Source organism: Onychomys torridus, chromosome 4 (assembly GCF_903995425.1).
Source record: "Onychomys torridus chromosome 4, mOncTor1.1, whole genome shotgun sequence".
Classification (NCBI taxonomy): Eukaryota; Metazoa; Chordata; class Mammalia; order Rodentia; family Cricetidae; genus Onychomys; species Onychomys torridus.
The window spans coordinates 138,710,625-138,723,963 of record NC_050446.1 but is presented as its reverse complement, the minus strand read 5'-3'; the positions used below and the strand labels follow the sequence as shown (position 1 = coordinate 138,723,963).

The 13,339-nt window shown below is 42.8% G+C and overlaps 1 protein-coding gene across 1 annotated transcript in view; it reads right to left on the bottom strand.

Annotated features, from left to right (window-relative positions):
* The window catches only part of LOC118582838 (ubiquinol-cytochrome-c reductase complex assembly factor 1), a 94,135-nt gene that overhangs the window by 80,089 nt on the left and 707 nt on the right, over positions 1 to 13,339 (bottom strand). Inside the window, exon 2 of the mRNA XM_036185960.1 lies at positions 4,917 to 5,021. Coding sequence (XP_036041853.1) covers positions 4,917 to 5,021 — 105 coding nt within the window. The remainder of the gene's footprint in view (positions 1 to 4,916; positions 5,022 to 13,339) is intronic.

Here is a 13,339-nt window from a genome sequence, read left to right as displayed (position 1 = left end):
CTCTCTGTCCCCACAGCTCCACAGTGGTCACAGACTCCTTCTACTGGGCTTTACTGCACTGAGAAGCACCAGGGAATGCCGAGCCTCCCACCCCTCTGCTTATCTGTGAGCATGCACTGACTCTGCAGACCACTCTCCTTTAAAAGGGGCCTTTGAACCCCTCAATTTTTCATCTTTTCAAACTAAAGAGACCCAATAAACAAAAATGCCCAAAATAACTTAAATATTACTTTTTCAAAGAGACTTTCTTCCTCTTCTTTTGGTTTTTGTTTTCTTGCTGGTTTTCCTTTTGTTTTTTTGAGGCAGGGTCTCATGTGGTCTAGCCTATGCCTGAACTCACTCTGTAGCTGAGGATAATCTTGACTCTTCTAGCTTCCACTTCCCAAGTGCTGAAATGACAGGCCGGGACTACACTGCCCGACCTCATGGGGTGCTGGGGACCAAATGCAGGACTTGGTGCGTACTAGAGAAGCACCAACTGAGCTACACCCCAGGTCTCCAAGACGCCTTTCCTAACCACCTTGTCAAAGATGGTTCTTTACATCCCATTATATTCTCTGCCGAATGGTAGCCTATCCACTTCCTCCATGGTACTCATTATAATTACATATTCATATATTTACTGAAGTACAATTACGTGATTACCGAAGCAGTTGCTTACTTTCCATCACCACTGTCAAAAAGATACACGATGGAAAGAAGACATGTAAATAGTTTTTGACAAAACAAATCCTTCATTTGCACAATAATTATTTGATTACCCACCCCCACCATCTTTGACCACATACACACCATAGATACATGCTTCATTTATCCAAGCTCTATTAACTGCTCAAGATATGCCAGCCCTCATACAGGTTTTGGGATAGATATAAATTTGTGTCCTCTGGGAGCCCATAGTCTTACAAAGAAAATGATTTAACATTAAAAAAAGAAAAACCCGAACCACGTAGCACACTGAAAATGTCGCTCGGCAGAAGTAAAACAGTGCAGTGTCAGGAAGCATGGAGAGCATCCAGAAGGCTGACACACTGCTCGGGAGAGGACAGCATGCAAGCGCCACTTGGAACAGTACTTGGTAGTATCTAGTTAAGACACATGTCTAGCAAGTAAGGCTTGGGAATTCTACAGTCTTACCAAAACCGAAGCGATTGCACACACTCACAGTAGAAGTGTCATGTAAGGCCCCAAGGAGACACAACCCAAACAACCATCAGCAGAACTTGACGAATCAAGGCATAGCCATATAATAAAATACTGTGCACTTAAGCCCCAGGACCAAAAAAGTAAATACCATGTGAGAATAAGTGAACCATCACTGCAAAGAACAGATTTATTGAATCTCACAAACAAGGCTTAATGACAGCAGACAAACACAAGAGACTAACAGATGTTTAAAAGGCAAATGAATCTATAGAATACAAAGTAAAGATCTGCTAACCTTGGTTGGGGTAGTAGCTAATGGGGAATCAAAGAGATTTCTGCAATCTGTTTGTTTGTTTTGTTTTTCAAGACAGAGTTTCTCTGTGTAATAGTCCTAGCTGTCCTAGTGCTTGCTTTGCAGACCAGGCTGCCCTCGAACTCACAGAGATCTGCCTACCTTTGCCTCCTGAGTGCTGGGATAAAAGGTGTGTGCCACCACTACTCAACAAGACTTCTGCAGTCTTGGTAATGTGTTTTGTTTTGTTGTAAGACAGAGTCTCATGTAGGCCAGGCTGGCCTCAAATGGACTATGTAGCTGAGGATAACCTTCTGGTCCTCCTGCTTCTACTTCTCAAGTGTAGGACTACTGGCATGCAACACCACACCTGGTTTATGTGCCGCTGTGCAGTTTCATAAGCATTAGGCAGGCACTCTACCAGTTGACTTGAATATCCTCAGTTCTTGTTCTACTCTTGACCTGGATGCTGGGTATGTTCACTCTATAATAATTCACTGAACTGTACACTTTTGATTTGTGCCTTTTCCTCCATTTATATTATATCCCGAGAAGAATATACAAAATTACTTAGGTTTGGAATAGGCGAATAAACAACAGAAATCAGAAAGAGAAAACAATGACCCAGTCACCAACAATCCCTCCTGAAAGAGGACAAAGCAGGGAAGTGAGAGGGCAGCTGAGGAACCTAATGCAGAAAAGAATGCACACAGGGCCATGGGCCAAAGCTCAAGCTTCCTCACAGATGTTTTGAGAAAAACAAATCATGAACGTAAAAGAGATGTGCAAACTACAATGGATAATATATAATATAAACGTAGGTCTGTTCCAGACAACTATCACGACAAACTCTTGCACATAGGCCCATGCTAAAAAGAATTTAAGATTTTGAAGCTGGGCATGGTAGTGCACACCTTTGATCCCAGCACTCAGGAGGCAGAGACAGGCGAATCTCTGTGAATTCAAGGTCAGTCTGGTTTACATGGTGAGTTCCAGGACAGCCAGAGCTACAAAGTGAAACCTTGTCTCAAAAATACATACATACATACATACATACATACATACATACATACATACATAGAAAGAGAAAGAGAGGGAGAGAGGGAGAGAGGGAGAGAGAGAGAGAGAGAGAGAGAGAGAGAGAGAGAAAGAAAGAAAGGAAGGAAGGAAGGAAGGAAGAAAGAAGGAAAGAAAGAAAGAAGGAAGAGGAGGAAGGGAGGGAGGGGAAGGAAGGAAAGAAGGAAGGAAGGAAAGAAAGAAGGAAAGAAAGAAGGAAGAGGAGGAAGGGAGGGAGGGGAAGGAAGGAAGGAAGGAAGGAAGGAAGGAAGGAAGGTAGGAAGGAAGGAGTGTAAGATCTCACACAACAGGAAGGCAGGAAGGTTCAGTGGGTGGACGACCTTGTACACATCCTGATAACCTAAACCAATACAGATCCTACACGGTGGCAAGACTCAGCTCCTGAGAGTTGTCCTTTGACCTTCCCATGAGGACTATGCACAGGTACCCTGCACTCACACATACAATATAAAATAAATGAAATTTGAAAATCAATTCCACACTTATTTTTCCTTTCCAAAAAGCTTGAGGGCTAGGGATGCTGGCCTAGCATCGAAGCCCTGAAATCCACCCTCAGCACTACACAAAGCTGGTGTGGTGGCGTGGGCCTGCAATGCCAGCACTCAGAGAAGGTGGAAGCAGGCATAGCAGCAGTTCAAGGACATCCTCACCCAGATGGTTAGTTCAAGACCAACCTGGGCCATATGAGCCAACAAATAATAAGGAAATAATTAAAACAATAACCTCCAAAGGGTCTTGAAAGTGAAGAGGCCCTGAAGGGGAGGAGGAGCGGGACAGACAGACTCAGTTCCTGAGTGCTGAGGGGCCGTGTGTCTCACAGTCCAGCCAAACTGTAAGCTCCACCAGGGCCCAGCCCACTCAGACTCCTTTTATTCCCCGCCCCAGTGCTCAACACCACTCTGGGCACAGAATCAGTACTCAATAAAAACGAGGCAGATTTTTTTCCCTTCTACTTTGTTCAAAGAGAAGGACAACCTGGAGGAGATCCAAAAAAGAACCACAGACTGATCAAAGGGAGGACGAAAAGGTCCAAATGAAGTTGTTTGGCTTGGAGGAAAAGCAACTGAAGACTTAAGTAACTTAGAACAGCTCTGGGGCTGGAAGACACTACAGAGGTCTCCCAGGCCAATTTTTTCACTTCATAGATGAGGAGACTGAAACCAAGGGAGAGGTTGCAACTTGGGGAAGGTAGGTTAGGGCACTAATTCTTTTTTTTTTTTTTTTTTTTTTTCTTTATAGTGAGGATTAACTTTACTCGACCAGTATGAGCTTATATAGTAATAAAAATAGCAGTTATGAAACTGGGTGTGGTGTCACACACCTCTAATCCCAGCACTACAGAGGCAGAGGCAGGCGGAGCTCTGAGTTGAAGGTTAGTCTGGTCTATAAAATAAGATCCTGTCTCAATAACTAAATCCTCAGTCAATAAATGTAAGACCGACAGAAAGGGGAAATCAACGCTGGGCAATACCACTGTAATGATTATTAATCTAGAACTGTCAAGAGAATTATATAACCAAACAATCCAATTTGGACATATATCTAAAAGTAGGGTCTCAGAGAGATCTTTGCACACCAGAGTCTACTATAACATTATTCACGACAAACAAGAAATGGAAGCAATCCAAATGTCCAGTGAACCAAATACAGAACATTAGGCCAGCCGTCAAAGCAGAAATCCTGTTACATGCTACAGTATGAACACAGAAGAACTTACGCTAAGTGAAATAAGCAAGCTGACTACACTTATATTTGATAGTTAGGATGCTCACACTCCCTATTAAAAATAAGGAAAAATCTGCTGAGTGTGGTGGTGTACCCCCTTGATCCCAGTACTGGGAGGCAGAGGTAGGAGGAGCTCTGAATTCAAGGCCAGCCTGGTCTACAGAGTAAGGTTCAGGATAGCCAGAGCTATACAGAAAAACCCTGCCTCAAAAAACAAACAAACAAAAAGTGTTATATGACTTAGAAAAAAATTAAGAAACTAAAACCCTTTAAAAAGCCCAAGATTAAAGACATTGCAATAAATCATGCGGTCAATGATAAACTAAGGCCCTAAATAATCATGTCTTGGACTTTAGGTTCATAAAGAAAAGGAAATACTTTGTCACTCAAAGAAAAGTAGCACAAAATAATTTTAAAAAGAAAACTGAAACGTTAACTGTAAGATGAATATCTGGAAAAGGTCCCTAACAGTAAAAACCATCAGACTGTGACATGGTATCCCAGGCTAAGTTCCACTGCTGGGGTATTTAGAAGCAACGCCCTGGACAGGACACTCAAAGAACCCGTCTTGAACCGACATCACAGAGACCCTCACTCTTCTCCTGGGGCTTTGCCATCACAAAATGTGGTTTGCACATAAATAAGGTTTCATACCAACCAAAAGAACAAACTTTACCTGGGAAATGCTGGAGAGAGTCCTGCCCCACTGTCTTTGGGTAGGAGATACTGATACCAGTTGGCTGCATATTGGAACCCACTGGGAGATGCTAGTCTGGTTCCTCTAGAAAAGAAAAACATTGTGAGAAATCTCTATCAGAATCCATATGTAGAGAGCAGAGTGTACCTGTTGACACTGTAAAACAGTAAAAATTACATATTTGGCAAATACCTTTAATTCTTCCATTTGGGAGGCAGAAATAGAGAATCTTTTAAGGCCAGCCTGGACTACATAGTGAGACCCTTTTTTCAAAAAGGGTTGGAGGAGAAGAAATACATATTCAGCCTTCAAGTTTGGTTCCTGGTAAGAGTTCCTAACCCTCCTGGGGTTCAGACGTGAGTGTTCTGTCTTTGATCACAACCACTTTCACACTCAGGAGTTTATGCAAAGACTTGACTCTAAGGAAAGAGCCAATCATTTAAAGCTCACAATCGCCAGAGTGCCACTGAGTGACCTAAGTGTACTGTCACTACTCTGCTTATGTGTGTCAACAACTTCCAATGTCCCAAAGTTAATAGATGGCAGCTTTAGGATGAATACCAGAAGCTAGGTAGCTACCTCCAGAACCCATGCACATTCAAGAGATCAAAAAAGAACAGTTTACCTCGAAGGTCCTTCTAATACTGGAACTATTAGAGCTTTGAACCAATTAAAACAGCATATTGGGGGTGAGAGGATGGCGCTGGAGAGACAACTCAGTGGTTAAGAGCACTGGTTGGCAAACAGATCTGGAGTTAGATTCCCAGCACCAACATGGTGGCTCACAACAGTCTGTAACTCCAGTTCCAGAGGATTCAATGCCCTCTTCTGGCCTCTGCTGGCACTTGTACTCATCCATGTACATATACATGAATATTTAAAAAAACAAATCTTAAAGAAATCAAACACCATATTTGGGGCTGGCACTATGACTTGCTGCCATGCCTCCTGAGTTTGCTGCCCTGGACCCATACGGTGGAAGCAGAGCCAACTCCTGCAGGTATTCTTCGGACCTCTACACATATGCATACATACATGTACATGTGTCTGTGCACAAACATGAAAATAAATAAGTAAATAAATAAATGTAATAAGGTCTAGCATCATCTTTTTAAAAATTAAGAAAGAAAAAAAAAGCCATGTGTTGATGGCACACATCTTTAATCCTAGCACTCAGGAGGCAGAGGCAGGTGGATGGATCTCTGTGAGTTCAAGACCAGCCTGGTCTACAGAGCAAGTACCAGGACAGCCAGGATAGACAGAGAAGTCCTGTCTTGAAAAACAATAAAGAGAGAGAGAGATGACAGACAGACAGACAGATTTAAAAAACAAACAAAAAAAAAAAAAAACAGCTTATTGGGGGCCGGCAAGATAGTTCAATAAGTGGATAGATGACCTGAGTTCGATCCTCAGCTCCCACAAGGTGATAGGAGAGAACCAATTCTCGAGACCTGACACATGTATGACTCTGACATATGTCTGCATTCCCATACACATATACACATAACAAACAGCACATCGTAGAAAGAGCCATGTACTCGGAGTCAGAAAGCACTTGGCTCCTCTAGTCATAAACCACACAAAATAGCAAACTCTATGAGGTCTGGTTATCTCTTCTCTAAATTAGAGATAGAACACAGTGCCACAGTTGTACCCTGTGTTATTAAGCTGAACTCAATCCCCATTTCCCTTGAGGGCAGGAGGGTAAGCGGTGAGCTGGGGAAGGCATTAGAATTTTAAATCTTCAGGTTCACAGATTATGTATGTTTCTAGCAGGCCATCCACAGAACCTTATATTCCAAAGGAAACAGGGCAACGGGCAACGGTGACCTCTGATCTCTGATCACTTCTCTAACAGGAAGGCTGAAGCAGAAGGATCCTGAGTTCCAAGCAAGCCTGAGCGAGACAGACTCCACTTCAAACAAAGTAGAGTTAAAAAAATATTTTATTTCTGTGAGTTGGAAGACAGCCTGGCCTACAAAAAGGGGGTGGGGGAGACAACAGGTAGAAGCGAATGCAAATCTGGACTAGAAATACAGCCCAGTTGGTGTCATAAATGCATGAAGCCCTGGATTCGATCCCCAGCACCCACCTAGCATGCCGGTGCAGCCCAGTAATCCTGATCCTGGGAGGTGGAGGCAGAAAAATCAGTACCCAAGGTCATTCTCAGTTTTAGAGGGACCAGCCTGGGACACAGATGACCCGGTCGTTTTTAGTTTAAAAAGCAAACAAAAAAACCATTGACAAGTAGAACAATGTCTCACCAAATAGAGACTATTAATTTCTATAAAGAAATTATCTGGGCTGGAGAGATGGATCAGCAGTTAAGAGCACTTACTGCTCTTCCAGAGGACCCAGGTTCAATTCCCAGCAACCACATGGCAGCTCACAACTGTCTGTAACCCTAGGCCCAGAGGAAACATCCCACCAAGCATGCATGTGATGTACATATCTATGCAGACAAAATACCCATTCATATAAAAAAATAAATCTTTAAAAAAAAAGAAATTGTTTTTTTAAATAGGGCTAGAGAGATGGCTCAGTCTATAAGAGCTTGGTGTGTAAAGGATCTTAGTTCCGTTCCTCAGCACCCTCATAAAAAGCTGGCAGTGCATGCCTGTAATCCTACCACTGGGAAGGAAGAAACAGGAGGAGCTCCGAGAGCTCATTGGCCAAAGGTCTAGCTAATCAGCAAGCGCCAGGTTCAGTGAGACTCCCTGTTTGTTTGTTTGTTTGTTTTGTTTTGTTTTGAGACAGGGTTTCTCAGTATAGCTTTGCGTCTTTCCTGGAACTCTGTAGCCCAGGCTGGCCTCTAACTCTCAGAGATCGGCCTGCCTCTGCCTCCCAAGTGCTGGCATTAAAGGCGTGGAGAACCCCTGTTTTCAAGGTGACAAATGCTCAAGGAAAACACGGGACATCGACTTCTGGCCTCCACATGTTCACACTCATCTGCACACACCTGAACATGTATAAACACATATACAAATGATGCTCAGCAGTAAAGTTCTTGTGTAATAAGAGTTCAATCCCCAGCACCACCAAATGGGACTTAAAAAATAAAGGGAGATAAATAAGAAACTCAAGGGCTGGGGTCGTGGCTCAGTTGGTACAGTGCCTTGCCTATCAGGCACAAAGCCTTAGGTTTGATGCCCAGGACACCCACATGAAATGAAGCACAGAAGCAGGAGAGTCAAATTCAAGGTCATCCTTGTCTACCTAGTGGGTTTGGACCACCCTGGGCTATAGGAGAGTGTCTAAAAAATAACTTAAAAAATTTAATCTGGAATTGAAACGTACAATAACCAAAATGAGAAGGGGCGTGGCTCAACAGCAGACTTGAGCGTGAAGACCTGAGGACCCTGCAGATACCTCAGTTGAGTTTCTCCAGTCAAGGGGACTGAAATACATTAACGGGGTACCTACCATCCAACCAACCTATCTGTACAACGTCAGGGCGCTTAGAAGAAAAGGAAAAAAAGGAACAGGAAAAAGACTTGAAACAAAAACAAACTAACAGAAGGCATCAGGGAGGGACTGGAGAGATGTCTCAGTAGTTAAGAGTACTGGTTGCTTTTCCCGAGGACCTGGGTTTATTCCCAGCACCCATATGACAGCTCACAACCATCCATAATTCCAGTTCTAAGGGATCCAACACTCTTTTCTGGCCTCCACAGGCACTGCACACATATGATCCATAGGCACACACATATTCAGGTGAACATTCACATACATAAAAGTAAATAAAATCTACACACACACACACACACACACACACAGCAGAAAATACCCCCAAATTTGTTCTACAAGCTAAGGAATTCAACTGGCTTCAAGTAGGATAAATAAAAAAGATTCATGATAATCAACCTGTCAAAAGAGGAAGAGAAAACACAAAGAGAGAAAAACAGTGTTGACTGCTGCGGCAAGAGAGAAACATCTCATACACAAGGGGCCTCAGTAACGCTGAACTGACTTATCCCCAGAAACTATGAGAAGAAATGCTTAAAATGTTAAATGAAAAAGACTGTTACAGCCTGAGCATGTTAGGACATAGCCTGTAATGCCAGCAGCCAAGTGCCTGAGGAAGAAGAATACCGGCAAGTTTGAGGCTAGTCTAAGTTACATCGTGAGACTATGCCTTAAAAAATAAAATAAAGGTGCAGATGGAGAGTTTCTCTCCAGGTGCCACCAAGCCCCCGCAGTCCCTCAACCCACATATAAAATAATCATACAGACACTTATATTATTTAAACTGCTTGGCCATTAGCTCAGGCCTACCATTGTCTAGCTCTTACTCTTATATTTAGCCCATTTCTATTAATCTATACTTTGCCACATGGCTCATGGCTTACCATGACATGTTGTCATGGCGGCGGCTGGCAGTATCTCTACCTAGCCTTCCACTCCCCACAATTCTCCTCCTCCTTGTCCCACCTACCCTATCCTTTCTGCCTGGCTACTGGCCAATTAGCACTTTATTTATTTTAACCAGTCAGAGCAACACATTTGACATACAGAACATCCCACAGCATAAAGGAAAATTTCTATATCCAGCAAAACTATCACTCAAAAGTAAAATGGAAGGTAAAACAAAAACTTCCCAGATAAACAAAACAGAGACAATGTGTAGACAGCAAACAGAACCCCCAAAAAAAATTCCTTCAGAATGAAATGAAAGGGCTCTAGATGGGCTGACAAGTTGGCTCAATGGTTAAAAGCACTTGATGCTCTTGCAGAGAACCTGGGTTCAGTTCCCAACACCACATGGCAGCTCATGACTGGCTGTAATTCTGGTCTCGGGATCCAACACGTTCTTCTGAGCTCAGTGGATACAAAGCATGCACATGGTGCACATATATACATGCAAGCAAAATATGCACATAAAACCATAAAATAATAAAAAGGGGGTGCTAAACAGTAATTCAAATCTACATGAGGAAATAAAATACACTGGCAAAATTAACTACTTTATTTAAGTAAATAAAAGTAGTTTTGTTTTGTTTTTTTTTTCAATTTTTAGGTCTCTAAGGTTTTTTCCTGGGGAGGAATATGGGGGGTTTTGAGACAGGGTTTCTCTGTGTAGCCCTGGCTGTCCTGGAACTCACTCTGTAGCCCAGGCTGGTCTCAAACTCAGAGATCTGCCTGTCTCTGTCTCCCGAGTGCTGGCACTAAGACTAAAAGCCTGCACTGGCAATGACCATGACCTGGCTTTACGTCTCAATTTTTTAACTTAAAGTTAACTATAAAAGACAATTATACGCCTGTTGATATACATATAGAAAGCCGTGATCTGAATGACAGTGGAATCATAAAACACAGGAAATAGAATAGAGCTATATAGAAGCATAGTTCTTGTATTTCTAAAATCAAGTTGGTACCAACTTAAACTAAATTGTAATAAATTAGGGTGCAGGCCAGGCGGAGATGGCATGCGCCTTTAATCCTAGCACTGGGAAGAGTACTGGGGAGGCAGAACCAAGTGGATCTTTGTGAGTTCGAGGCCAGCCTGGTCTACAGAGCAAGATCCAGGAAAGGCGCAAAGCTACACAGAGAAACCCTGTCTCAAAGAAAAAAAGAGAGAGAGAGAGAGAGAGAGAGAGAAGGCAGAAGCAGGCAGATCCCTGTAATTTTGAAGCCAACCTGAACTACATGAGTTCTAGGACAGAGGGCTATGTAGAGAGAACCTATCTAAAAAAAATGCAGACAAGAGGATCAATGCCAGTTTAAGGTCAACCAGAGCTACAAAGTGAGACCCACACAAACAGCTTGGTCATTTCTCCAAAAAAATATAAATGACCAATATAGAAGTTTAACATCACTTGTCACCGGGGAAATGCAAATTTTAAAAAAGTATATATTATCTCATACCCATTAGAATGACTATTATCCAAAAACAAAATAAACAAAAACTAAGCTGCAGAGAAACTGAAAATTTTTGTATATTGGTGGTGCAAATGTAAAATAGCACATCAGCTGTCCAGTTTCCAGCATCCACATCATGTAGCTCATGACCACTCGTAACTCCAGCTCCAGTGTGTGTGTGTGTGTGTGTGTGTGTGTGTGTGTGTGTGTGTGTCTTAAAGACAATTTTTTTAAAAAAAAAATTAAATACAGGAATGTAATTCTGGTGGTAGAGTGGTTGCATGCACAAAGCCCCAGGTTCCACTCCCAGCACCACATAAACCGGATATTGTGGAGCATGCCTGTAATTCCAGCACTAGAGAGGTGAAGGAGGATCTCATACTCAAGTTCAAGTCCAGCCTGGGATACTTGAGACACTGTCTCAAAAGAGAAGAGAAAGATATCATCACCACAGATTCTCTGATCAAACCTAACAATGTCATTGATTTACAAAATCTGGGTTCAGTGAAATGGCTCACTAGGAAAAGGCAATCAGATGGCCTGAACTTTATCACCAGGATTCACAAGGTAGGAGAGAAGAACCTCAAGTTGTCATTTGACCTCCACACTCAGTGTAGCATGTGTGCCCAAGCATGTGCACATGCACACATAAATCAATCAGATCTCTGAGTTCAAGGTTAACCTGGTCTACAGGGCAAGTTGCAAGACAGCCAAAGCTACACAGAGGAAACCCTGTCTTGAAAAACCAAAAAAGGAAGACAGACAGACAGAAAGCAGGAAGGAAGGAGGAGAGGGAGGAGAGGAAAGAAGGAAGGAAGGAAGGAAGGAAGGAAGGAAGGAAGGAAGGAAGGAAGGAAGAGAATGAAGAGAAAGAAAAAGAGAAAAAAGAAAGTCTGAAGTGCCAGGCAGTGGTGGCACCGTGCCTTTAATCCCAGCATTTGGGAGGCAGAGGCAGGAGGATCTCTGAGTTCAAAGTCATCCTGGCCTACAGAGCAAGTTCCAGGATAGCCAAAGCTACACACACAGACACACACACACACACACACACCATCTCAAAAAACAAGAAAGAAAATCTGAGGCTCAGAGACGTCAGACGCTTATTCAAGATTCCCCCTACAGCAGGTGGTGGAACCAAGATCCCCATGACTTTCCAGATCCTAGAGAGGTTCACTTTGTGTATTTGTGAAGGCCTTGCAAGGTGCAGTGCTCAGCCCCAATCCCGTCCCCAAGCAGGTGAGCAATAAATGCCTGCTACTGATTTCCACTTTGAATTAGCCCTAGGAAATTTACCATGGCTTCATCAAGCTCTGTTACAGTGTATTAGAAGACCTGGGGAGATTTTCTTTATCTAACCTTGCATTTTTGTGCCAAGAGAGATAAACAGGAAATAAAGAAATAGCCACAACTGACAGAGGGCGGATGAGGTGGGTTTTATGGATGCTACTAATAAGAAGAAATGAGCCTGTAATGATCCCTATGCTCAGGAACAAAAAAATTAAGAGAGCTAGGCACAAATCTCCAAAGCAAATCAAGCTGTTCACTTCAGGTCTACAGCCCAATAAACTTTTGTTTTCTATTTCCCCCAAATTATCTGTCTCAAAAACTAATTTAGGGCTCAGCAGTAAATTCCTTATCTAGCATGCATGAGGCCCTGGGTTTAACCCTCAATACACACATACACACACACACACACACACACACACACACACACACACACACACACACGTAATTTACAATGGACCAGATGCCATTTCCCCAGCCATCCTCAGATTTTAATTCAACTTCTGCCTTAGCATCTGTAATTACTTCAGCGAATGAACCCTTCTCTAGGCAACAGGAAGACACCTCAAATAAAATTTCCTGAGCAGCGATTGAGAGTTCTGCACTTTGCTAGTGTAACAAGGAATGTAAGTAGAGAATGTAGTTACTCACATATAAAATTATTAACAACACATAAAATAACAATCCAAAATCTAGCCAAAGGCAGGAATAGTGTCTGCTACATCAAAGAGTGCCCTTGACCAAGTTTTGCAAATACCTGACTAAAATTTACAAGCTGCCCCATCCATGCCTTTGTGACTAGGAACTCCGCTGTCATTTTTCTTAACCCTTCCTAGAGGTCAGGAGTGACTCTCAAGAGGATTTACAGCCAAATCTCAGGAGGGACCTGGGCAGAGCTCCCCAAGAAGATTAGAAATAATCTAGGAGTCTTTCTTTTCCTTCATTCATTCAACAAGTGTTAGGTTGTGCCAAATACAATGCTGGGCAGTGAAAGCCATTGGGCCGTTTCTCCTAAAGCTTTTACTCTGATAACCTATGCATCCCACTGAACTATACAAGAATTCATTTAAAGTCTCTGAAACAAACTAAAGAAACCTCAGAATCCAAAAGGACTGCAAGGAGATGTGTCCCCATTTTTCACATGGACCTGGAGCCCCCAGTATCTGACTCAAGGTCACACTGTGACAGCCGTGCAGCAGACGCCCCCTTCCCCAATTCCACCCCGACTCCAGTCAGTGCGTCCGGAGCTCTTCTCCCAGAGA